General features: G+C 32.9%; 1 protein-coding gene and 1 pseudogene across 1 annotated transcript; both read right to left on the minus strand.

The window, feature by feature from the left end:
* Positions 1-18,754: 18,754 nt before the first annotated feature.
* LOC113381352 lies at positions 18,755-20,553 on the minus strand. The gene is made up of 2 exons (XM_026620297.1): positions 20,433-20,553; positions 18,755-19,896 (listed from the first exon to the last, which is right to left on the minus strand). Exons 1-2 carry the CDS (start codon positions 20,551-20,553, stop codon positions 18,755-18,757), a joined length of 1,263 nt encoding a protein of 420 aa, XP_026476082.1.
* Positions 20,554-24,454: 3,901 nt separating this feature from the next.
* LOC113381353 lies at positions 24,455-27,781 on the minus strand (annotated as a pseudogene; the record flags this gene model as incomplete).

Below are 27,781 nucleotides of genomic sequence, written 5' to 3' on the forward strand. Positions count from 1 at the left end.
TGATCTGAAAACATCGTTTTGAATTGGTTTGGATTTTTTGAATTATAAATATGTTGATTAACTCTCTTATAAATATACTGGGAACTTTCTCCAATATAACACATATTGCAATCATTGCAATCCAACCTGTAAACAGAATCGGTGACCCTATCAGACGGGGTTCCAGACTTAAGAATCGAAAAAAGGCAATTAAACGTGCTATCAAAACTAAAAACTAATCGGAATCCTTCTGAAGAAAATAACTTTTTTAAAAAATATGAAAAATTGCTTAAAAAAGGTAAACAGATAGTTCCTTTGTATTGGGCGGAAGAGGAAGCTATTGAATTTGAACAAGAAGGTGAAAATGAATTATTAGAATTCGTTTGTAAACAAATTAATCTATTATTAATGATGTTGTTGACCAAGTGCGAAGGGTAACTATTGTCTTTGAGGACGGAACGAATAAGAGTCAAATTTTTTTCCCAAAACATACTGTTACTTAGTAAAATAGCCCTGTCTATAAGAGAGATAATGACAGAAATTTTAATGGAACGCGAATGAAAAGACAAATAATTTAAATATCTTCCTGACCACGTTGGTTTCTGATACCAATCAGTCAGGACAGAATTGTTAACTTTATTTTTAGTAATTCTTGGGTCTAAAAAACTAATAGAGTCATCCGACTCAATCTCACAGGTAAACTGCAAATGTTTGTTAAAAGAATTAAAAGAGTCTAATGTGTCTACAATCTGAGAATCATCAAGGCACAACAGAACGTCATCAACATATATATAATAAAGGTGAGGTGGAACAGAAAGATTAGATAAAACAAAATTTTCTAAAATTTGTAGTGTTAAATCAGCCACAGGGGGGCTAATGCTAGACCCCATGGGTAAACCAAAAATCTGCGAATAAAATTGATCATCAAAACAAAAGCACGTGTTAACAAAAATGAAATTTAAAATCGTCTTAAACCAAACCAAGTCAATCGAAGTGTGTGGTTGGATATCATTCCAGCGGGCAGAAACAGCTTCCAAAGCCAAATCCCAAGGAATGTTCGTGAAAAGGGAAATGACATCAAAACTAACAAAGGAAGAATTTGAACGAATTGTAAAATTCTTTAAATTTTTTACTAAATCAAAAGAATTGGAAACATTAAATTTAGATAAAACAGTAACCTTAGAGAGAATGGAGCTGATATGTTTGGAGAGTTTACTTAAGGGAGAATTCAAGTCGGAAACTATAGGTCTGAGAGGTAAATTAGGTTTGTGAATTTTAGGAAGACAATACAACTTGGGAAAACTGGGATGAAAAACTTTTAAAGAAAAACCTAATGATTTGGAGATTTGTTTTTTTGTGATTAAATTGCCAATGAGTTTGTGCGTTGGTAACTAAGATATCTGGATTATCCCTCAAAAACTTTTTGCAAATTTTTAAATCTCTAACAATTTCTGAATGTAAAGGAAGGGAACTAAATTTTGAATTATTATTTTTGATGAAAGATAAAAGTTTGTTACAACACAAGGATCTAAATTTTGTTTCTTTATCTGGGTTGTTCAATTTTTTTAAATCAAATGGCTTTTAAATTTCTGAAATCGGTTCAGGCGTTTTTGAGAAAACGTCGATCAAAGATCTCATTTTGACAAATGTCAAAATAACGATACCAATTTTTGCAAACTTTGACGAATTTTTAAAGCTAAACGAGTTGTCGTAGGGCCGTAATATTTTAGTATGACCTAGAAAACTATGGTATCTACCGTCAAAAAAAAAAATCATAAAAATCGTCGAAATTTTTTTTTTAAAACTTTATTACAAGAAAACGGCCCGGCCGATCTTTACCCAAAACTAATCAGCACGATTCCCAACCAATATCTATCGAATGGTTTTTGAATTTTCAGAATCGATTCAGAATTGCGGGCTAAAACGTGGACGAAAAATTTTCCACTTTTCTGCACAAAACTCGGAAGATATACTCCTTATCGAGATACATCAATCGGCTTTCAAATTTTTAAAATCGGTCCATCCGTTTTGGAGAAAACGTCGATTTACGGCGAAAAATCTGTTCACACACACACACACATACTTTTTCCAAATTTGGTCTCATTCGATTCAGAATGGCTTCAAACGTCGAGAAAACATAAAATTAGCGAATCGGATTTTTTGATGAAAACATAAACTTCTCCTTCGGGAAGTTAAAAATCAGTAGAAACAAAAGTAAAAATCACAATTTTAGAATACATACATTTATAGATGAATAAAACATAAGTATTTTTGATATATTTTCTATGGGCCCAAAGATCTTTTTCATATTATTTGCCTCGCACATACAAATGCGACAGATTTTATATAAATTATATTGTATATTCGTTATGTTGAATAAGTTTATACAAATATTAAAACATAAATATTATGTGCGTTTAGTTTATAAATATTGTTGGTTAAAAGCTGCCTAAGTTTGTGATGTCAAATCGTTAAATAAAAAGCTGATTTTTAATTTCGAGAGACTCATTGCTGTTAGATTTGTTTAAATATATTATTTTTCTTTAAACACAATAAAATAAACATTTGTTTGGATTATATTTTATATCTTGGATTATAATTTAATGAAGTATTATTATTTTCACTAAACGTTTGTCAACAAATAGAAATGCCAAATCAGTATTGACAACTTACAACTGACAGGTGCAAAATATTTAATGAACTTATAATATTTATAAAACCCATCGATAATATTATATTATATTCAATATTCTTTTTAATTGCAAAAAGTATTTATTACATAACAATCTAGTTATTTATTTTAATAAAATTTTATTTTTTATTTCAACATTTTGACAGTTCGAGTCATGTTTCTTGCACACGCGGATTACCGACACGTGACTACAGACAGTAGCGATGACATTTGTGAACTCGCTCATTATGCGGCAGCCATTAAAATTTTTAAGAACGTAGGTGTACCAACAAAGATAAACATAAATTTAAACAGTAAAAAAGATGTAAAAATTATGCAGCGGTTAAAATATTCATTATTTTCATTATTGAAATATGTTGATATATATATATATATATATATATATACAATTATATATAATAATCTAATATTCTTTAGTTCTAATTATGAATTGTTTAATTTTATTTATATAATAAAACTTTCGAGTTATTTTGGACAGTGTTTGTTCACAGAAGAAAATCTATTTTCATAAAAACATTAGTAATGATATTTAGAATTTATTTTCTATCACTGCTAATATAAGGACATAACTTGAATAATTTGTTTTTTTTTTGTAGTTCTCTTATTTTGCGATAAGTATCATCCCTTAATTGTTAATTAACCAATAATTAATTTTTATATGCATATAACTTATATTTTTTCTTCCTTATCATAGCTGATTTTAATATAAAATATGTTAACATATTTAATTATAATTATATACAAAGTTAATTATAATTATAAGCATCACATCAATTTTATACAGACGTTACATGGTACTTTATTATCGGATATTTAGCAATAAATATAATTTTAATTAAACACTTCAATTAATTTTAATATTATTTATTATATGCAATTATAAATATGAAATTAAAATAATAAAAAAATAATAATATGAGCGGGAATCGAACCTCCAACAACAGACGCAAAAATTAGAATTCTATCACCTTACCACTCGGCTACGACTCAAGCGATAAGAAAGTACGCTGCAAGCTATCTGTAGTGTCTATACCCATGATTCATAAAATTTCAAAATGTTCGACAGACTTGAATATTTACACACCTAACTTCACAGCGTTTTTACACACAAATACATGCGCAGCCGCATAATGAGCGCCTGTCATCGCTACTGTCTGTTGATACTCCTGGATTACCGCAGCCTTTTTGAAGTTTGTGACCTTGCTCATTGTACGGTTAAACGAAAGAGAAAGAAGATTTCATGAAAATGTCAAGAATGTAGGTGTACCAACAACAAAGATCAACAAAAATCACGAACAGTAAAATGTAGAATGATGCGGCTATCTAAGCTATTTTTAACCTAACATTATATTGACAAATGGTCATATAGTATTTGATTTTGACTTGCATAAAATATATCATGCATATATATAATTCGTATGTATGAATATTTATAAACAGTTTAATTTTTTTCTCAAGTTTGATTGAATATTTTATTAAAATTCAACATAACATAAATTTGTATGACTTGTAAATTTGTCAGTACATTATTGACTTTACTGATATATTATTGATATTTCATATGGGATTTAAACAAAAACAATGAAATGCATAATTGTAATGAAATCTTTATTAAAGGTGAAATAAACAATACACAATCTAACCTATTTAAAAGAAATATTTAACCTATCTTTGACATTTAGCCTATGCACCTATATCGAAAAAACATAAGATAAAAAAACAAATAATATGATTGATAAAACTTAGAGTTTATAAAATTAAAATAAAAAATCTACAAAAAATGTGTAACTAATATAATTAAAACAAATAATCATAATATTTTATATATTTAGAGTAAAAATTCGAATTTACAATAAATAAAAAATAAAAAAAATCTACAACACAACATTAAATACTATTCTAAAATATAATTAAAAAAATAGACAAGTCTAATCAAAATGACTACAATAAATTAAAAAAAAACTATAAATTCTAAAGTTTACTGTTAAAATTAACAACGCAGGTCATTTTTCTATAAAAAAAGATTATATGATTAATTGCCAAATACATAAAGAATATAAAACTTTTGCATTACTTTTTTAGATGAAAGAAACTAAATAAAGTCTAAATAAAATAAGAAAAAGACAATAAAACTGAAAAAAATACCGAGAATTTAAATTTGATTTTTTCGCAGCCATCAATTTTAGATATCTTTTTCATTTTATAATTTTTTTCTGTTTATAAACTTTTTAGTAATAAAAAATTATTTATAAGAATATTTTTTAATACTTCTTTTATAATATTCAAAAAAATATTTAAATAATTATATTTTTAAGAAAAATACATTTCAATATAAAATTCTTAAAAAAATCTTTTTATTAAAAATAATCTATTTTTATACAAAATAATATAAGAAATTATACAACAATTTATAATTTAAAAAAAGAATAGAAAATTAGTAAAGAAAAAATATTGTTATATATGAATGAATCAAAAATTGTTTTTTAACATAAAGGATTTATAAACATTTTCTAGAATATTGTAGTAAAAATATTAATTTGCACATGAAATTATTATAGATTTTTTTCTTATCATAAATTAAATATAAAAAATGTTTTTTTTGGATTGAACTTAAACATTTTATTTAAGTAGTAAATTATATTATTTATTGTTAAATACAATCTTTTTTATAACTTATTTATTAATAAATAAACGGTAATTATATTAATTATTCTTAATTTATAAATTGGTAACCGTTTAGGATATTTAACTTATTATTTTTATAAAACTTAATTAATATTTAATTATTTCATTTCTATAGCTATGATTCAAAATCTAATTTATAAAAGATTTATAAAATTTATGAATGTAATATTAAAAAATTAATTCATCTCTGACTTTTTTTAGTTGATTAAAATAATTGTAAAAAAGTATATTAAATTTTATAAAAAATTTATGATTAAAAAGGAAAAAATAGAAAAACTTTTTAATAAAAGATAAAATTGTATTTTTTTAAATAAATTAATAAAAACTTAAAATTTATATTTAATGTTTTTAAAATTTTAAAAATTAATAAAATAATGCAAAATTAGATGTATAATTTTCTACCTGAATCGAAATTTTTTATCTAGTTTTATCTACCGTAAAGAAAATTTGTTTATAAAAGTATTAAAAAAATAAATATTTTTAAAATAAAAAAATAAAAAACTGTAATGAATAAATATTCAAAATATTATTATAATACTTATCTGAAATAAAATATCATTGTTAAAATAATTCTTTAATTTTTTTTAATATTAATACTTTTATAAAAAATTAAAAAATCATACAGAAAAAAATAATTAAAATACAAGTATAAAATCTTTCAATGAAAAAGTTAGTTTATTAACTTCCCGTAGGGTAAGTTATAGTAATCGCAAAAAAATCGAAAATGAAAATTTTTATATATCTTTACGTTTCAGAAGTTTCTGAACATTTTGGCATACCATAGAAAAAATGGATGTATGTGTGTGTGTGTGTGTGTGTATGTATGTGTGTGTATGTATGTGCGGATACAAATTTTCGTCGACGATTTCGGGAACACGGATCAACCGATTTGAATAATTCAAAAAGCATTCGATTCGTATTGATAAGGAGACGTGCTGATTAGTTTTTGGCGAAGGCAGGTCTAGCCGTTCCGTAGATACTAGGCAAAAAGTGCCGAAAACGATAACTCAGTTTTTAAGAGAAGGGAGCGCCCGATTTTAATAATTCAAAAAACATTTTACTTGTATTGATAAGGTAAATTATTGATCAAATTTTCATGAAGGCAGGTCTAGCGGTTTCGGAGATCTAACGAAAAAAGTAAAAAAAAATGCCATTTCGCGGTCAAAAATGACCATTAGACATATGCACATCAAATTATCAGATATTTTATAGAGATTTTAACAATAAGTATGAATTTTGTTTACATTCCTATGGGTTCCGTACCAATGTTTATCCGTTAGACAGCGACGCGGCGCTTACGCGCTTTATATTTTGTTTCTATGCAGTTGCGGCAGTACGATTGCTTTGAAAAAAAGTTCAGATCTTCCAAAATATGTCAAAATAAAAAAAAACATTTTTTTTACAAAAAATAATAATTTTTGGTACGGGAAGTTCCAGCAATTTGCCTTAAGGCACGATGCCCTAATTGCCTTAAGACAGAATTCCACTTACAGCTAGTTAATAAATTATAAATACTTTAATAAAAACATAATTTTTGCATGAAAATAAAATCTATATATATATAAGTGGATCCCTTTATGTGGTATAACACTTTAACACTTATAGCTCACGAACTCACTCGTTGTTAATTTACAATTTCTTTATACATATCTTCAGTGCTGGATTTACAGTAGGGGCAGTCGGGGCTACTGCCCAAGGCGGCAAATTTTCGGGGGCGGCATAATTTGGATAGTGAGAAAAAAAATCTATACCATATAATTGACTCATTTTTTAATAACATTTTTTATTTAAAAAATATAATTAACAAAACATAATACGAATGCAATGCAGAATTTGGCAATTTGGCTAATATAAAGATTCGCAAATGAGCTGAAAGTTTAAGAAAAATATGTTTTTCAGATCTCGAGCTCTTAACATAACGAATTTCTTCCCAGCTTCTAGCGCTGAAAAAAATTAAACTAGTGACGCATGGTATTGTGCCTTAAGGAAAGTTACTGAAAATTACATTTTATAAAGAGCTTTAAAATTTTTTGAAAAATGAAAAAACTGAATTTAATAAACCTTTCTTTTATATTTCGATTTTTTTTTTAAAAAAATAACTTTTATTTATTGAATTTATTAAAATTAAATTTTATTTGAAAGATTCGATTCCTATTCATAACGATAACGTGCTGATTAGTTATTGGCCAAAGCAGGTCCAACCGTTTCGAAAATACGGGCCAAAATGCCAAACATGATAATTCAGGTTTTGAGAAACGGAACGTCCAATATCATTAAATAAATTACATGTATAGACAAAATAAAGAACTGCTTAACTTTGTGGGAGGCAGGTATAGCGGTTTCGGTTTTCCAGTAAAAAAAATTAAAAAGAAACATTTGGTGGTCAAAAGTGATCATTAGACATGTGCACATCAAATTATCAGATATTTTAATAATAAGTATAAATTTTGTTTACATTTCTATGGGTTATAGAAATATTATAACCCAGCTATAAACCTCACAGAGCCCCAGACCTTTCCAGCGAACGCAAAATTGTCGAATTCGGTTTGTGCATTCTGGAGTTATATCATCATAACTTATAACTCAAGAAGGCTGAACCGATTTAACGGAAAATTGGCTTTGGTAAAGTTGGTAAAAGTTGGTAGTTCAGAGCCAGGAGAAGGACATAGGATACTTTTTATCCCGTTCGACTTGGAATAACAATAAGCAAATGACAGCTATGCAATCACGTATGGATGACAATTCAATATTTGTAAGGAATTAATAATAAAATTATTTATTTTAAATAAATAATTAACAATTATAATATAATGATAGTGCCATTGCCCATTCGTATAAACAGTGAAGCGAACTATAAAACTCAGTATGGTTGACAAATCATATTTTTCTCAAACACAATGCTCTGAAAGAACTCATTTGTATAATTATGTACTCATTGGTATTTATAAAACCTTTTCTAGATTATTCAGATTCAGAACCTAAATTTGGAATCGATCAAAGTTACATTTTGTCGAATAAGTTATTTCCAGTTATAATTTCCTAAATTTATTCAAAAATGGATAGTGTAGCGTGCATATTATTTAAATAATATTATATGATTTAGTTTAGTTTAGTTAAATGTATTGCAGCTATGCTGAGGCTTGCAGCGCTGAGTGTATCTGTTGACAGAAATTAAACACAAACACGCTCGAGTCTCTAGCGCATAGCCTAGTTATAGGAATCCTAGAGGCAAAAATTATTTTAAAGATTCCCATTAGTGCGAGAGAGATTGAATAATTTTTGCCTACGGGGAAAGAGAAAAAGTAACAGAAATGCTGTGACGAACAAATTCGATTCAATCCCCACCGAAAATCAGGGTGGACATTTTTGTATAAAATGCACAGCATTCCTGTTAAAAAGTCAGTCAGTTTTAGTTTTTCATTTGTAACGCATTTAATTAAAAGATACAGAAATTTTGACCTGGGTTCGCCGGCATTTCTGATACTAAATTAAATGCAGAAATAATTAATATTAAAGTAGTTAGCTTTCCGTTTAGTAGTGAAATACAGAGATTTTGACCTGGGTTCGCCGGCATCTCTGAAATTCGAACTAAACGTGAAAACTATTACTGGAAAAGTTGTAAAGTTTAGACAGGGTTCCGAACAACGTTCGCTGACCAAATACAGAAATTTTGACCTGGGTTCGCCGGCATTTCTGACATTGGATTTGAACGTTACCGGTGGATTAATTAATAAAACAACTTAGTCCTGCTAAGCTGTTTTAGATAACCTAATCAACCGTACGAGTTGTTCTTCGTAACAAGATAGGGAGTTGTGTTTTAATGTATAATTAGTGTAATAAGTGACTTTTATTAGTGTCTGTACGAATCCAAAATATAAAGATAATACATGTTTTATAACTTATAGTGGTTTTCTTTATTGCATAACTGGTGCGAAAGTGTGAATTTAATAAGTTTATAAAATCTAGTGTTATAATAGTAATATATGAAGATCTACGACCGAAGTGTCAAAAACCAGTAAAGCTAAGCATTGTTTAACAACAGTATTTGAATGTAAAGGGAAAAATATGTATAATCAGCTATAACCTTGATTCTTATGACTTTGGTATTGGGAGATAAATGGTAATCTTTGAAAATCCATAATAAAAGTATTTTCTTCTGTTGGTAGTTTTTTAGCAATTAGTTAAAAATGTAATTATTTTGTAAAATACCTTTGAAATTAAAATATGACATTAGACCTGCTTGCCATCTGGCCGTTCCAAGTCACCCCGTTATAGGGTAAAAGGGTCTAGATATTTTTTTTTTTTAAAGACAGCAAAAAAGCACGTTTTTACAATGATGAAGTAGCTGGTGGTTTTACTGAACGTAGTCAGATAATTGTTCATTTGAAATGTATCATTTGTTGTGATGTAATTGGTTCGATTTTCATAATAAAATTTATATTTACTTAAAGTCAAATTGGACCTTTGTGCCTTGCCCTGTTCTACATATATACTTTTTATTAAATTTACTTTTATTCATCGAATATTACTAGAAGCTTTTCAAAAAGCAGGTCAAAGAAGAGATACCTAATTCATTTTGTATCTCTCCTCGCAGAAATTTGAAAAATTTGTATAAGCTCAATAGTATTATTTACAATTATACACAAAATCCAGAATCCAAAAAAAATTTCAAAAAATTTGAAACGCATTCAATAATCGATTAAATGGAATTTGTAATGACTATATAAGTCGAAAGACCAAAAGAGACTTGAATTGAATTATGCCATGTTTTCTATAGAAAGTGTATAAAACTTTCAGTTTGGTTGTATTAATAAAATATATACAAACTAATGGGGTTTATTATTTCTATAATACCTCATTGTATATAGCAATTCAAACAACACATCCTTACACAAAAAGTATTAATTTTTTAGATACTCTAGAAATTGTTTAGAAAATAACTTACTTAGCAAAACAACGTTTGCCGGGTCAGCTAGTTGTGTATAAAATTAAAAAGGCATATTAGTGAATTGTACTATAGTACATATAAAGTAAGTTTTAGATATTAATTCAATTATGAATAAAAAATGACTCAACATGTATTTATTTAAATTTAAACAAAACTTCATATTTGTATGATGTAAGTGTTTCATTTATTTACGTCATAATTTACATAAAAATTACCTCTAGCATTATAGGTTTTCTATCGATTTTAATATCGAAGCATTTCTAACTGTTTCACAAAGGTTTTTATTCACTTACAGACATCAAAGCACAACCTTCAACAAATATATGCAAACTTATACGCTACATATTCTATAATTGCATTACAATTTTACCTAAAAATCTCAGTCATTGCGGTAAAATAAGGTAAGGTACAATAATGTAATACAAAAAATAGGTTTTTGTTCCCGTATTATATAATTATATATATATATATATATATATATATATATATATATATATATATATATATATATGAATTAATTCAATTAATAGTTTAATTAATAAATAACTATTTCATCCAGTATGTCCAATTTGTCAAATCATAATCGTTTAAAAATAATGGTTTTAAACGTTCAGCAGTAATCTCACATTCGCAGTCATCCATGTAAACTTTTAACCACTTTCTAGACTTAAATTCTTTCTTTATTGCAGTTTCTAGATTATAAGCGCAACGTTTTGTAAATTCTGGATCGATAATATGAAGAAATATTAATTCTGGTACATTTACTAGCAAAAATTTTAAATTATCATAATTAACATTAGAAACTTTCCTCACACAAAGCTTATGATTTATTTGCATCATTACAACTCTCAAAGTAGAGCAATGTGCAAGAGCATACAATAAGTCTTGAACTCGTGGTTCTATTTCTTGCACATGGAAGTATTGTATTCTCGTCATATATGGCAACGCCTCACAAATGTCAGTGGCAAATATACAAACAGACCCAGGGGGCCCTGTTAAACACAATGTTGAATGTGTTAAGTCTGGACAATTTTTGGCTACGTCTTGTAAAAATGCACCATTTCTGCTTTCAATGTTATCTAAAGTTAGAACCTTTAGATGCTTCTACAAAGAGATGCTTCTTAAGCAATTCGAGTACCATGCCATTGACGTTTCAGAATTTTTTTTTTCTAATGCATAATACCCGTAAACTTGGGCAAGCGGCCGCTAAAGTCCTAATAGGCTGTTTCTCTTCATCATCTGCACTTTCTTGCACACCCAATCTCTGCTTCTTAGAACGGTTTTTACTTGGAGGCCTTGGAGCATTGGGGACATCAAATATTTGTTCATCATTTAAAAGCAGAAATAGTTTTAAATGTTTCCGGTAATTGTTTATCTTTAAAATTATACTTGATGTCAATCAAACATATTTTATAAATATCTCTCACAGTAATTTTCTTATCTCTAATTTGTAGTAAAGTATCACAAGTAAAAGCTGATCGATATGTTGTCCTGCGAATCCATTTAACTGGTTCTAAATCAGGCAAAAATGCGCAAAGCAGTTCATAATAACCAGGTAAAACACCATTATACAAATCTCTCAGAAAAGAACTATTTCTGAGCTTAATATACAAATAATCTCTATTGATAAGTTTATAATTTTCTTTCCTCAAAGTAGATGTAACACAATAATTTTTAAAACCTGATAAGAATGATGATAACTGATCAATCTCCTTAGATCCTCTATATTCTATCATCAAAGTAGATAACTGCTTAAATCGTTCTTTATACTTTTGCAATGCCTCTCGTTGAATTTTACCATCGAGATATGTGAATGACACAAATTCTAAATTTTTTAATACTCCGAGCAATAAGTGAATATCTTGGACCTGTAATTTTGTATCAAGTGCAAACAATTCTTTAAGATTGGTTAGTTTTCTTATAGCCAGGTATAACTCCCTCCGTGGTATCCAATACCAGCCATCGACATTAAGAGTAGTAATATTATTGCATCTGATTCTATTATTTACAATAAATTCGATATCTTGTTTGTCGAAGTCGATAACAGTGTTCAATCTCATGTGTCTGACTAAACTTTTAGAGGACATCATATTGTCAAAAAAAGCACATGTTTTACACATTTTGAGCTTTGAACAAGTATCAAGCATTGAATAAATCAATGCTAATATTTCTAATGGTAAGTCCATAAATTCAACCATCGTGATAACTTAATTATTTGATTAAACGCGTTCACAAACATCAACGGATTAAGTTATATTAAAGTCATTAGAAAAGACAGATTCATAATTTTGTAAATAAAGCAATTAATCTATTAACGCACAATTTTTACAGCGGTTTTCAACACTTTTTCCTATGCTTTTCACAGGATATACACGGCTCTAAACACCACTCGTTGTTAAAACCCAAAAAAAATGCCATGTACAAAGACCAAACGGATGTCAAAAAAAAACGGCTCACCAACATTCAGAGACAAAAGACACTGTGGGTGCATTCGACTTGAACGCTTACGCGCTGTGAGCGCGCTTTCCATAGATAAATAAGCATAAATAGTACAAACGATTTTCAAAAAACTCATGATTTCATAAAAAAAAACATTAAAAAAAAACATCCAATTTCTCATTATAATATCTCTGAAAGAATACGTATAAAAGTATATATATATGAAAATTCGAGGTATTTTTCTGACTAATTATTGTTGTTTATTATTTTTCCATTATACAAATATTGATTGAGGTATTAATTAAGGAGTGCGCGGCTGTCCAACCAGAGGTCTTTCGAGCCCTTTAACCCTTCGCCGTTTCACAATAAGAGAAGTTACGGTAAAATTTATGATAAAGAAAGTTGTAGCTCATTTAAACACCTTTAAAATAGTGTATTACAAGTTCTGATAAAATCAGAATTAAAAGAGTAACTAGTGGGGTGGGTGGCATCGTGCCTTAAGGCAAATTGCTGGAACTTCCCGTACCGTAACGAAATGTTCGAGGAATTTTGAATGTTTTCAAATAAATTATTATAAATATTGTAAATTTGTCTAATCTTTATAAGAATTATATCAACTGAATTGCAGAGTTGAAATTATTTGTTTAAAGTATATTAGACCTATAGTCAGAATTAAAAATAAAATGTGAATTATTTTCGATATACAAAAAATTAAAAAAAAAAAAAAAAAAAAAAAAAATGGAACAAAAATTTTTTTTCCAAAATCAATTATTTTGTTAAGACAAGCAGAAAGTTCTTTGAATCAATTGAATCGGACGCTTAGTTCTCTCAAAAACTGCCATTTTTCGTACATTTAGCTCTGTATCTCCGGAATGGCTGGGCCTGCCTTTGCGAAAAACTAATAACCCCTTCTCCCAATCGTTACTAATTGAATGTTTTTTAGATCATTCAAATCGGATGCTCCGTTCTCTCAGAAACTCGATTTCTATTTTCTGCACTCTTTGCTCCTTATCTCCGTAACTGCTGGATCTGCCTTTGCCAAAAACTAATCAGCACATCTCCTTATAAATAGGAATCGAATGTTTTTTAAACCATTCAAATCGGATGATCCGTACGCCCGAAAACGTGGGCGAAAATTTGTATCCATACATACATACATACATACACACACACACACACACACACATCCATTTTTTCTGAAGTATGCCAAAACGTTCAGAAACCTTCAAAACGTCGAGAAATGTAAAAATTTTCAATTCCGATTTTCGGCCCATTACAATAACTTACCCTACGGGAAGTTAATAATCCAATTAATGCGGTGGATGGTGACGAAGTGCAAATTGTTTTCACTTCTGAACTTAAGATAAAGATTAGCCTATTTCCAAAATATCAAGTAAATTGGAGCACAGTAAAAAAATTCACAGAGCACAAATATTGAAAAATGTTCAATAAAATTGTATATTAAAAATTATACACTGCGATTTATAGAACAAAATTTCCAATAGCTCAATTTATTTTATTGCATTCAAGGGTGATTGTGATTTATGATTGTGATTGTGATTTATGGTCATAGCATAAAATACACGTGTTGAAAATTGAAATCTTTTAAAAAGTACAACAAATTCAGAAAGAATTACTATATAGCATTCGCGGCAAAGGTGCAATATCACCTTTTATTTTTCTACCCAAAATAATTGCTTCAATAATGTTGCCTATAATTTTTATAATTTTGTACCATATTTTAACTGGCTTTTAGTAATTTTAATATCTAAATTACATTTTTTTCACTAATAAATCAATATACATTATTGCTTAAGTTTATATTTGAAGTGAATTAATTTGTCAAATCCTGTCCAACTCATATATAGGTGTAAATAGTAATTCAAAAAACAGTAATTATTATTTTTAACTAAGCAGTAAATATTAGTATAATATATTGTAAAATTGTAGACGTGGGTACAGAACAACGTCTGTCGGGTCAGCTAGTATATATATATATATATATATATATATATATATATATATATATATATGATTTAGTAGTTAGTTTTGATGTTGAAATATGTGAGTGAGTTCTTGAGGGCGATACATCAAACAAAGAAAAGCCAAAGATTTATAAAATAATCTTTATTTCCAAACGTTTCGACATTCAATTTAATGTCATCATCAGTGGATCTAAAAACAGTATGAAAATTAGTATATCTAGGTAATTATAATATATGTGGATTGGTAAAGTAACTATACAATAAGAGGAAAATTAACAAACAGCAACACTTAACAACAAACCAAATATAAAAGATAGGAAAGGTAGTAGAGACTAGAATTAAATAAATAATTAAAAAATATAGGCAAAAGTATCTAAGTACACTCATATAAACCTACGCATATATACATATATATACATACACATATACACACATATACATATATATATATATACATATATATATATATATATATATATATATATATATATATATATATATATATATATATATATATATACATGCATATATACATATACACACACATGATATACAGATACAGCAATATATACCTATATATGTACACATATACATGCACGACCATACAAATATAAATATACGCATATACATATATGCAACGTGCATGTATATTCACAACGACGTACATGTACATGTATGAAACATACATATACTCATACCTATCTATGTAACTATAGCTATACATGCATATACGCATAAACATGTATATATACATATATACACACATACATATATATACACATACATATATATATATATATATATATATATATATATATATATATATATTAGGGAGGGCCGAATCATTATAGAAGTAAAATTAAGCGATATGGGCACCTTTTCATATGAAATATATGTGTTATTTAAATGAATTTTGACTTCAAAACCATATATCGCAAATAACTCTTTAGCCAGCGAAATTTTCAATAAAATACTGTTTTTAATAAGTTAATATATTAATTTAGGCATGTGAATAATTCAAATTGTGAGTTATATTTCTTTTGATAGTTTGTACGGGGGTTTTTAAATCGGGTTTAGTTTGTTGTTATTTATTTCCATCAGAGTGCGCTAGTATTTTTTTATAATAATTCTCGAACTTTCGAAAAGAATATATTAATGTGAAAAATTCGCATAAATCTTCATTCAGTTCTCCAGTTAGACGTGAAGTATCAATGGCGAATTCTTATTTAAATTCAGGCGCAAGTGCCAGTAATTTGAATCATATGCGCTCGCATGATCAAATTACATTTGGGGAAGCAAAAGAATTTACTGGAGTAAATCTTCCGACAAGTATGGAAATTATCAGGTATTATTTTTATTTGGCCGAAAAATCGAAAAAACAAAATAAAATGTTTTCATATAAAACATTTACTCCAAATGTGGTAACGAAATTGATTCAGACGTGGGAAAAAATTGATATTCCAATTATGGAGAAACGAAGTATCGCTAGAAAATTGAACCGATTGATTGATAAATATAAAAGTACAAATAAAAGCAAGTCTACCCAAGCATCATTTTAGGAGTTTGTAGAATCCACGAAAGAATTATTTTATATTGGAAAATGCAAATGCGTTTTGCGAAGATTACTGTGTTCGTGTGGACTGATCCCAGAACATTTACAAGCGTTTATAATGGATCAACATAATGAGAGGAAATCTACGATACCAGAATATATTATAAAAATTGAAGATAAAGTATCAGAATCTACAATAACTAGCAATATTACTCCAGGTGAGACATATACTCCAGATGTTGATTTTGATTTTAAAAGCAGTTCGGAAAGTTCACAAAATACTTCTCATATAAAATGTGGTCCATATAGTCGAAGATATAAGGCTCCAAACTATGCCTTAATGTGCGACAGATTTGCAATTTCTGATAGAGTTGGTTCTGGCGTGGTGACGGCAATCCTGCGTGACCTGGGCATAACGGATGATTGGGGCAATCCTGTCATTATGGATAAAAATAAAAGCGTTCGTGAGAGGCAGAAAAATAGGCAAGCTTTACACAAACGATATGATTCTTCTGAATTAATAGCATTTTCATTCGACGGCCGAAAAAATGATTCTATTACCATGGAAAAAATCGATAAGAAGTTTCACCCACGAATGATTAAAGAAGCGCATTTAGTTATTTTAAAGGAACCGAATGGCCAATTGTTGGGTTACACAAAATTGGAAAATGAAGATTCGGAAAGTAAAGTAATCAAATTGAACGAGTTTTTCGCCGATAAAGGAATAGCTCTCGATTCTTTGATAGGCATATGTTGCGATGGTGAACCAGCAAATACAGGCGTAAAAAATGGTATTTTACGTCAATTTGAAATTCAGTTGAACAGGCCACTGCATTGGTTTGAGTGTCTTCTTCACTTTAACGAACTTCCACTTCGCCATTTATTTAACTATTTGGAAAAATCATTGACCACTGGACCACGAACAAAAACTGGAATATTAAGCAAACAAATTGAAACATGCGAAAATATACCGGTGAGTTATAACATATTTACTATTTTTTAATACCCTATGTTCAAATTCAATATAATTTATTTTTTCCTATATACTTCCAGCCGGTAAAAGACTTTGAAAGAATCCCACTTGAAAATTTGGCTGATATATGTCCTGCTGAATCGACAACTGACTCAAGTTATTTAATAAAAATAGCTAAAGCAGTTGCTTCTGGAGAAGTATCGACAGACTTAGCTAACATGAAACCAGGGCCAATAGCACATTCCCGTTGGCTCACGAAGGCTAGTAGGTTACTTCGGTTATATGTAACTACTAATAAGCCATCCAAAAATTTGAAAATTCTGGCAAACTACGTAATGAAAGTATATATTCCAATGTACTTTAACATTAAATATTTCAACTCTGTGGTGTATGGTAGTATATTATTTTATAAATTTATTAGCTGGACGCAATATTTAGACTCGAATTTAAGACAAATTGTGAACAATGTTGCTAAAGAAAACGCATACTATGCTCACTCGGAAAATATTTTATTAGCAATGTTGTTTGATAATAAAAAGGAAATACGAGATTCAGCTATAAGAAAAATCTTATATTACCGTAATAATGTGGAAGACCTGACGCAATTGAGAGATTACAAAACACCCGAAATAAATTTTGTTACGGATGGGGGTTAGTTAGACCCTTTCGGAATAGCTAATTGAATTTGACTCAATAACTATTCCGAGGATTTGATCTTATTGAATATATTAAGTAAAATACTCGACGTTCTCTGCGTGCTCGGCGGTCCAGTCGGATGGCGGCTTCAAGTTCGGATATCTCAGTTCGCTATAAATTCGGATGCTGAGGAAGAAATGAACTCCAAACACAAATAAGGAACACTTGCACTGATTAAAAAGTATTTATTTCATAAAGTAATAACTAATGATCGAAATATATCACAAAAAACTCATATGGAAAGCACAAGCAAAACGGTGTACGTGACCAGACAACGCGAGAGAGCTTGTTCACCCGTCAGATCAGCTATTACGTCCAAACCTTTTAGGATTGCCAGAGAAAAGGTGTTGTCTGATTATTACCAATATCAACTGGCGACATCTAACATGATTCTGGCGCGAACATATTCCCCAGTCTAAAAGGGATACCTTTTATAACCTTATAATTCTTTGGATAGGGACCACTCGAATCACTCCATCGGCACCTAGAAAACTTCTACTCTTTCTTCCATCCAATGGAGCAGGCAAAACCGCCAAAGTCAATAAAGGTGTAGGTAGGAAGTTGAGGATCATCACTGAGCTCAACAAGGCCACTAATGGCCACTATCATTGAGTCTCCATGGAGAACATTAATCCTTTGAGAGGACTAAGTAGAAATAATTTCGTTCCCAAAACCGACACAACATAACCAATTCTTAGGTCGGATCAAGTGTTCAGGTAGTTCTGGAAACGCCAAAGGCTGCATTTTGATCGAAAGTGAAGCGTTGTAAGGAGACATACTATATTAGAAAGAAAGTCATAGATTTTCAATCATATTGCATGGAAAAACTTGAAAGTTGAAGTGAATCTGATATCGAACCCATTATTATATAACCCAATCGGGTTTCTAGTGCTATAGGTGAACCTTGACCATTTTTCACCTTATTAGTACCCATAACTTCGCTGAAAACATCACATCCTAATATGCCGTCGACCGTTTGAGGCACATAAAACTTTGGATCCGCTAGTGGGTACTTCAAGAATGATTGGATTGTTGATACTGGAATCGTGGTTGGTGGTTGTTTTCTCACAATTTCTTGCACAACGTATGCACATACTGGCAATTGATATGGATTGATTGTGGATTTTAACGTGAAGTTAACAAATCCTATTACGTTTTGTGACGAATTTCCTAATCCAATTACTTTGGCTGAAACTGGTTGAACTTTCAAATGGGCCTTTCTACACCAAGCTAATGTAACGAAATTTTTATCACTTGCTGAATCAATTATAGTACGTAGTGGAGTATTTTTCTTTTTGGTAAAAACCTTTGTTACAGCTGTCGGCAATATTGTTGTATTATGCGCGAGTTTGTTGTTACTGGTAGTGCATAAAACAGTATTATTAGATTTCGAATTCGACGGATTACCTTGATTCGTATTTGCAAAATTCTTATCAGTATGCAACAATGTATGATGCGGTGCCTTACATATAATACAAGTTTTCTTCGATCGACACGCAACTGTCGTCTTATGGCTTAAACAATTCACACATAGATTTAAGTTTTTTATACAATCTTGCCGTTCAGGAATATTCATTTCTAGTAATTTTGAACATGCAAATATGGCGTGTTGTTCCCGGCACACAAAGCACTTCTTTTCGTATTTACTTTTTAAAAGAAATGATCGACTAATTTTGGAATTTTTATCCTTTTGCTCACCATATGTGTGATTGTTAGTTATAGTTGTCATACCATAAACTTGATTTTTCGCTTGTTGCGACTTATGGAGAAATTTGAGGAGATCTTGGTATTTAGGAAATTCTCCTTGATAAGAATGCTCAAATTTCTCCTGCAAAATGGGATCGAGTTTTGAGAATGCCATAGACGTTATCATAAAGTCAAATGCATCTTGAAGGTTTAATTGTGAAAGGGCTTGTACAGCTGTATCGAATTGTTCCAGAAATAAGTCTATTTGTGATGATGTAATGGTTTTAAACGATAAGAGCTGTTTAAAGTAAGTGGTGGCTAAATATCGTTTATTCTGGTATTTTTTTAATAGTGCTTCCCATAAAATCGGATAATTATTTGCAGTTGGTAGTATGGAATTAAAATTTTTAGTACGGAACCTTCTAACGCACCTTTTAAAAAATGAAATTTGGATACGTTATCTAATCTTGTATTTTCATGAATTAATGCTTTAAAGGTTTCATAAAATAAAGGCCATTGTTGTATATTGCCGGAAAATTTTGGAACTTCTATGGATGGTAAATGATGATTTGGAACACTGTCCGGTATTGACGAATTACTTATATTTTGATTATCCAACATTTTTTCTATATATTTGATTTTTGAGTACAAAATTTCCAAGGCCCTTATGTCGGCATACTCAGGAACAAAACTCGGATCCTCTAAATGTCTTAATTTGTTTATTTCGTCGCTTAATTTTATGCATTGTTCTCGTGCATTTTCAATAAGGTGTAGTTTTTCAAGAAATTTTAACTTACTTGCCGTATTGGTGGTAATTTGTTGAGAAAGGTCATAAGTTTCTTGCATTATTGAAAAATACATTTCGCTCTTCGCTGTCATTCGGTCAATCTCTGCACCCACGTCAAATTTAGGTGCCATCTTGGATTTTATTTTCTCAATATATTCAATAAATCCTAATCAAAATTAGGATCCGGCTCGAAGGACCAATGTTACGGATGCGGGTTAGTTAGACCCTTTCGGAATAGCTAATTGAATTTGACTCAATAACTATTCCGAGGATTTGATCTTATTGAATATATTAAGTAAAATACTCGACGTTCTCTGCGTGCTCGGCGGCCCAGTCGGATGGCGGCTTCAAGTTCGGATATCTCAGTTCGCTATAAATTCGGATGCTGAGGAAGAAATGAACTCCAAACACAAATAAGGAACACTTGCACTGATTAAAAAGTATTTATTTCATAAAGTAATAACTAATGATCGAAATATATCACAAAAAACTCATATGGAAAGCACAAGCAAAACGGTGTACGTGACCAGACAACGCGAGAGAGCTTGTTCACCCGTCAGATCAGCTATTACGTCCAAACCTTTTAGGATTGCCAGAGAAAAGGTGTTGTCTGATTATTACCAATATCAACTGGCGACATCTAACATGATTCTGGCGCGAACAAATTTCGAATGCACCGACTATACTAATATGATAGATATGGATGATTATTCAAATATATCCGAACCAGCCTTTACGCTAAATATTCCTCATGAACATCTAGTACCATATCTACAAAGCAATGAGTGTCCATGGAGTGACCCTAGAATTCCGGTCCACATTCAGGGAACTGAGAGACATGTTCAATTACTGGCTAATGTATCAAAACGCGTATTAGAGCAAAATCGCGAAGGTGTTATGACAGCGACACTACTATCTCGTGAAAAGCATCCTCGACTGGAAAGCAAGCAAGATTTCAGATATTAATTTATTTCAATTGTATTAGCTAAATGTAAGAAATTTTATTTTAAATAAAAATGTAACTTAAAAAAATAAAAATGTTGTATTTAAACCATGTCATGTAAATAAATAATAGAATAAATATATGTCATTCCTAAAAACCCAAAAACAATATTTTTCTACAAAAGTAGTTTGACCTGTTTTGATGCAAGATTCTAGGTTAGGCTAACTCGCAAATGTCCCCTAAAAGTTTACTTGATGTAGTCTGATGTACCCGTAAGTTACTGATTTCAAAAAGCCGGAAAATGTTTTTAACCTGTTTCGATGCATGATTCTAGGTTAGGCTTACTCGCAAATGTCCCCTAAAAGTTTACTTGATGTAGTCTGATGTACCCATAAGTTACTGATTTCAAAAAGCCGGAAAATGTTTTTAACCTGTTTCGATGCATGATTCTAGTTAGGCTTACTCGCAAATGTCTCCTAAAAGTTTACTTGATGTAGTCTGATGTACCCGTAAGTTACTGATTTCAAAAAGCCGGAAAATGTTTTTAACCTGTTTCGATGCATGATTCTAGGTTAGGCTTACTCGCAAATGTCCCCTAAAAGTTTACTTGATGTAGTCTGATGTACCCGTAAGTTACTGATTTCAAAAAGCCGGAAAATGTTTTTAACCCTGTTTCGATGCATGATTCTAGGTTAGGCTTACTCGCAAATGTCCCCTAAAAGTTTACTTGATGTAGTCTGATGTACCCGTAAGTTACTGATTTCAAAAAGCCGGTAAATGTTTTTAACCTGTTTCGATGCATGATTCTAGGTTAGGCTTACTCGCAAATGTCCCCTAAAAGTTCACTTGATGTAGTCTTATGTACCCGTAAGTTACTGATTTCAAAAAGCCGGAAAATGTTTTTAACCTGTTTCGATGCATGATTCTAGGTTAGTCTTACTCGCAAATGTCCCCTAAAAGTTTACTTGATGTAGTCTGATGTACCCGTAAGTTACTGATTTCAAAAAGCCGGAAATGTTTTTAACCTGTTTTGATGCATGATTCCAGGTTAGGCTTACTCGCAAATGTCCCCTAAAAGTTTACTTGATGTAGTCTGATGTACCCGTAAGTTACTGATTTCAAAAAGCCGGAAAATGTTTTTAACCTGTTTCGATGCATGATTCTAGGTTAGGCTTACTCGCAAATGTCCCCTAAAAGTTCACTTGATGTAGTCTTATGTACCCGTAAGTTACTGATTTCAAAAAGCCGGAAAATGTTTTTAACCTGTTTCGATGCATGATTCTAGGTTAGGCTTACTCGCAAATGTCCCCTAAAAGTTACTTGATGTAGTCTGATGTACCCGTAAGTTACTGATTTCAAAAAGCCGGAAAATGTTTTAACCTGTTTCGATGCATGATTCTAGGTTAGGCTTACTCGCAAACGTCCCCTAAAAGTTTACTTGATGTAGTCTGATGTACCCGTAAGTTACTGATTTCAAAAAGCCGGAAAATGTTTTTAACCTGTTTCGATGCATGATTCTAGGTTAGGCTCACTCGCAAATGTCCCCTAAAAGTTTACTTGATGTAGTCTGATGTACCCGTAAGTTACTGATTTCAAAAAGCCGGAAAATGTTTTTAACCTGTGTCAATGCATGATTCTAGGTTAGGCTTGCTCGCAAATGTCCCCTAAAAGTTTACTTGATGTAGTCCGATGTACCCGTAAGTTACTGATTTCAAAAAAACCGAAAAATGTTTTTAACCTGTTTTGATGCATGATTCTAGGTTAGGCTTACTTGCAAATGTCCCCTAAAAGTTTACTTGATGTAGTCTGATGTACCCGTAAGTTACTGATTTCAAAAAGCCGGAAAATGTTTTTAACCTGTTTTGATGCATGATTCTAGGTTAGGCTTACTCGCAAATGTCCCCTAAAAGTTTACTTGATGTAGTCTGATGTACCGTACGTTACTGATTTCAAAAAGCCGGAAAATGTTTTTAACCTGTTTCGATGCATGATTCTAGGTTAGGCTTACTCGCAAATGTCCCCTAAAAGTTTACTTGATGTAGTCTGATGTACCCGTAAGTTACTGATTCCAAAAAGCCGGAAAATGTTTTTAACCTGTTTCGATGCATGAGTCTAGGTTAGGCTTACTCGCAAATGTCCCCTAAAAGTTTACTTGATGTAGTCTGATGTACCCGTAAGTTACTGATTTCAAAAAGCCGGAAAATGTTTTTAACCTGTTTCGATGCATGATTCTAGGTTAGGCTTACTCGCAAATGTCCCCTAAAAGTTTACTTGATGTAGTCTGATGTACCCGTAAGTTACTGATCTCAAAAAGCCGGAAAATGTTTTTAACCTGTTTCGATGCAAGATTCTAGGTTAGGCTTACTCGCTAATGTCCCTTAAAAGTTTACTAGATGTAGTTTGAAATTATATATAAATACTGAATATTTTGTTAAAAAGGAAATAAATATACTGAATATTTTATTATAAAAAAATCGAAATATTTATAGGTTGGAAGTTACTAATTATTTAGAGTATATTACAAAAATTAAATAAAAATAGCAACTTGCACGTATTTTGCACATTGACAACTTACACGTATTCTGCAAATTGACAACTTGCACGCATTCTGCAAATTGACAACTTGCACGTATTTTACACATTGACAACTTGCACGCATTTTGCATTATAGATAACTTATACGTACTTTGCTTATTAGCAACTTGTACGCATTTCCAAGAAATTTAACAAAAAACATTCTCCCTATTTAGAATTTAATGAATTATATCATATATTTATATTAAAAAATTATGAAAGTTTCTCTTAAAAAACATATATTTCGTAAACTTACAAAATATTTATAACTATTCTCTTGACATTATGGTTATTGAAAGAAATAATGAATATTCTAGTATTGGAATTTGTCGATAAGTTTTGATTTACGTGCTGACTCACGCACGTTGTACAAAATAGCTAGGTAGATACCGAAGAAGTGTCACATGTACAGCATGTACAAGTTTTCGACTGTCAAGCCTACTGATTGTGGCATGCTGCAATGCGACGGCTAAGGCTTATGCTCTAATAGCGTGGGGTGACGTCAAGCCAACATGACGAATCCCCAAGCCAAGGGCTGAGTCTCAACGGATCGCAGCGTGGTAACTGCTCTGCCGAGTACAACACCCCGCCAGGTACCTAAGTCGTTTACAAACGATTCCGAGTCTCTACATCAAACTAGTGACCCATGATCGACCGCTATAGGCAAGACAGATATAACGGACGGATATCGCCCCTGTCCAGCGCCATTCGGCTAAAATGGTTCGTGCGATAAACGGCGTGTGCCGAATACCTCATAAATCACATTGTATTTAGCCTTTCGACTCACGAGACTCTTAGAGATATCGTTGCTTACTTTGTCTAGAAAGTATACGGCCTTAGAGGCGTTCAGGCATAATCCCACGGATGGTAGCTTCGCACCACCGGCCGCTCGACCGAGTGCGTGAACAAATGTCCGAACCTGCGGTTCCTCTCGTACTGAGCAGGATTACTATCGCAACGACGATTTATCAGTAGGGTAAAAACTAACCTGTCTCACGACGGTCTGAACCCAGCTCACGTTCCCTTTTGTGGGTGAACAATCCAACGCTTGGCGAATTCTGCTTCGCAATGATAGGAAGAGCCGACATCGAAAGATCAAAAAGCAACGTCGCTATGAACGCTGGCTGCCACAAGCCAGTTATCCCTGTGGTAACTTTCTGACACCTCTTGCTGAAAACTTCAAGCCAAAAGGATCGATACGCCATGCTTTCGCAGTCCCTGTGCACACTGAGCAACGGGATCAAGCCAGCATTTGCCCTTTTGCTCTACGCGAGGTTTCTGTCCTCGCTGAGCTGGCCTTAGGACACCGGCGTTATTATTTGACAGATGTACCGCCCCAGTCAAACTATCCGCCTAGCAGTTTCCTCGAATCGGATCACGCTAGAGTATTGTTGGCGATCGGCGCGATGGCTTACACCACTCTTATGCGCTTGGCTCTAGAAAACCGTGACAGTCGGAACGCAAGTTTTCGACGCACGCTTTCCGCCCAATCGAGTAAGTAAGAAACGATGAAAGTAGTGGTATTTCAACCGACGATATTACTATCTCCCACTTATGTACACCTTTTCATGTCTCCTTACAATGCCAGACTAGAGTCAAGCTCAACAGGGTCTTCTTTCCCCGTAATTTTCCAAGCCCGTTCCCTTGGCAGTGGTTCGCTAGAAAGTAGATAGGGACAGTGGGAATCTCGTTAATCCATTATGCGCGTCACTAGTTAGATGACGAGGCATTGGCTATTTTTTTTATTTTTTTTTTGGCTAGGAGGGGAATGCTTAAGAGAGTCATAGTTACTCCTGCCGTTTACCGCGCTTGCTTGAATTTCTTCACGTTGACATTCAGAGCACTGGGCAGAAATCACATTGCGTCAACACCCGCTAGGGCCATCGCAATGCTTTGTTTTAATTAGACAGTCGAATTCCCTAGTCCGTGCCAGTTTCTGAGCTGACAGTTGAATGGCGGCCGAAGAGTACGACTGACCGACCGAAGCCGGCAAGAAAACCTCGCAGCAAGAAGATCCGCGGGGGCCTAGACACGGGACCGAGCTCGCATCTAAGTCACAAGGACAATTTCACCTTGCCCAGGCCCGGCACATCGCCTACGCCCGCTTCCCAACCAAGCCCGGCACGCCCCGATCCTCAGAGCCAATCCTTATCCCGAAGTTACGGATCCAATTTGCCGACTTCCCTACCTACATTTATCTATCGACTAGAGGCCCTTCACCTTGGAGACCTGCTGCGGATATGGGTACGAACCGGCGCGACACCTACCGTGGCCCTCTCTTGGATTTTCAAGGTCCGAGGGGAAGAACGGACACCGCCGCAACAGCGGTGCTCTTTGCGTTCCAAACCCTATCTCCCTTCTAGAGGATTCCGGGAACTCGAACGCTCATACAGAAAAGAAAACTCTACCCCGACAAACTCTCTTGCGAGGGCCCGATTGTAAACGGTTCCGCTGCCGGGTTCCGGAATAGGAACCGGATTCCCTATCGCCCGATGGGTGTGAAATTTTATTCAAATAAAATAACCGACATCAACATAGGATTCTCTCCTGAGGGCTTAGGATCGACTGACTCGTGTGCAACGGCTGTTCACACGAAACCCTTCTCCACGTCAGTCCTCCAGGGCCTCGCTGGAGTATTTGCTACTACCACCAAGATCTGCCACCGATGGCGGCTCCAGGCAGGCTTACGCCCAAACCTTCTGCGCACACCACCGCGACACCTCCTCACCAGGGCGTCAAAACGAACTATTATGAACGTTTCTCATGCCTTGGCGGCCGAGTATAGGCACGCGCTTCAGCGCCATCCATTTTCAGGGCTGGTTTTGCTTCGGCAGAGTGGTTGTTACACACTCCTTAGCGGATTCCAACTTCCATGGCCACCGTCCTGCTGTCTAAGCAACCAACGCCTTTCATGGTATCCCATTAGCGTCGTTTAGGCGCTTTTAACTCGGCGTTTGGTTCATCCCACAGCGCCAGTTCTGCTTACCAAAATGGCCCACTAGGCACTCTGATCCAAATCTCTGGCTTCACTATTCAAGCAAGCCAGAGCTCTCACCCATTAAAGTTTGAGAATAGGTTGAGGTCGTTTCGGCCACAAGGCCTCTAATCATTCGCTTTACCGGATGAGAACTCGCCTCGAATGCCAGCTATCTGAGGGAAAACTTCGGAGGGAACCAGCTACTAGACGGTTCGATTAGTCTTTCGCCCCTATACCCAGTTCCGACGATCGATTTGCACGTCAGAATCGCTACGGTTCTCCATCAGGGTTTTTCCTGACTTCGACCTGACCGGGCATAGTTCACCATCTTTCGGTCCTAGCGTGTACGCTCTGAGTGCGTCTCTTCTCGCAATGAGAGTGAGACCCGCCTCGGGATTGCAGGCACGCATTCGTAGATGCGGTCCGTCATCCCTCAGTTTACGTAAGCAAACCTTACGTTCATTGCGCCTTTAGGTTTTGTATTTCCAATGACTCGCGCACATGCTAGACTCATGGTCCGTGTTTCAAGACGGTCCTGAAAAGTACCCAAACGCAATAGTAGCATCGCTGACCGGTAATAGAGTCCTTTCGAGAACACGGTGCTAACAGCTCGAGGCGGCATCGATGCCGATGTAGGTCCACGGTCCAATAACCGTCCGTGCTTTGCCAACCGCCCGAACGCTTAAAAGCGACCCTATACCATATCATTTATACCGTCTGGCAGCTTCGGACCGGAGCACGCGGGGTCTGGCGCGAATAAATTCGTGACAGGCTACCGCCGCGGTCGTAGATCGACACCAAACGGGTCGCGACGTCCTACTGAGAGAGAAGTGCATGCCAACGCCGCCTGACACATAAACCAACG

The sequence above is a fragment of the Ctenocephalides felis genome, unplaced genomic scaffold (assembly GCF_003426905.1).
Source record: "Ctenocephalides felis isolate EL2017-DRISC unplaced genomic scaffold, ASM342690v1 CF-g0.4_SCAFFOLD_02831, whole genome shotgun sequence".
Lineage (NCBI taxonomy): Eukaryota > Metazoa > Arthropoda > Insecta > Siphonaptera > Pulicidae > Ctenocephalides > Ctenocephalides felis.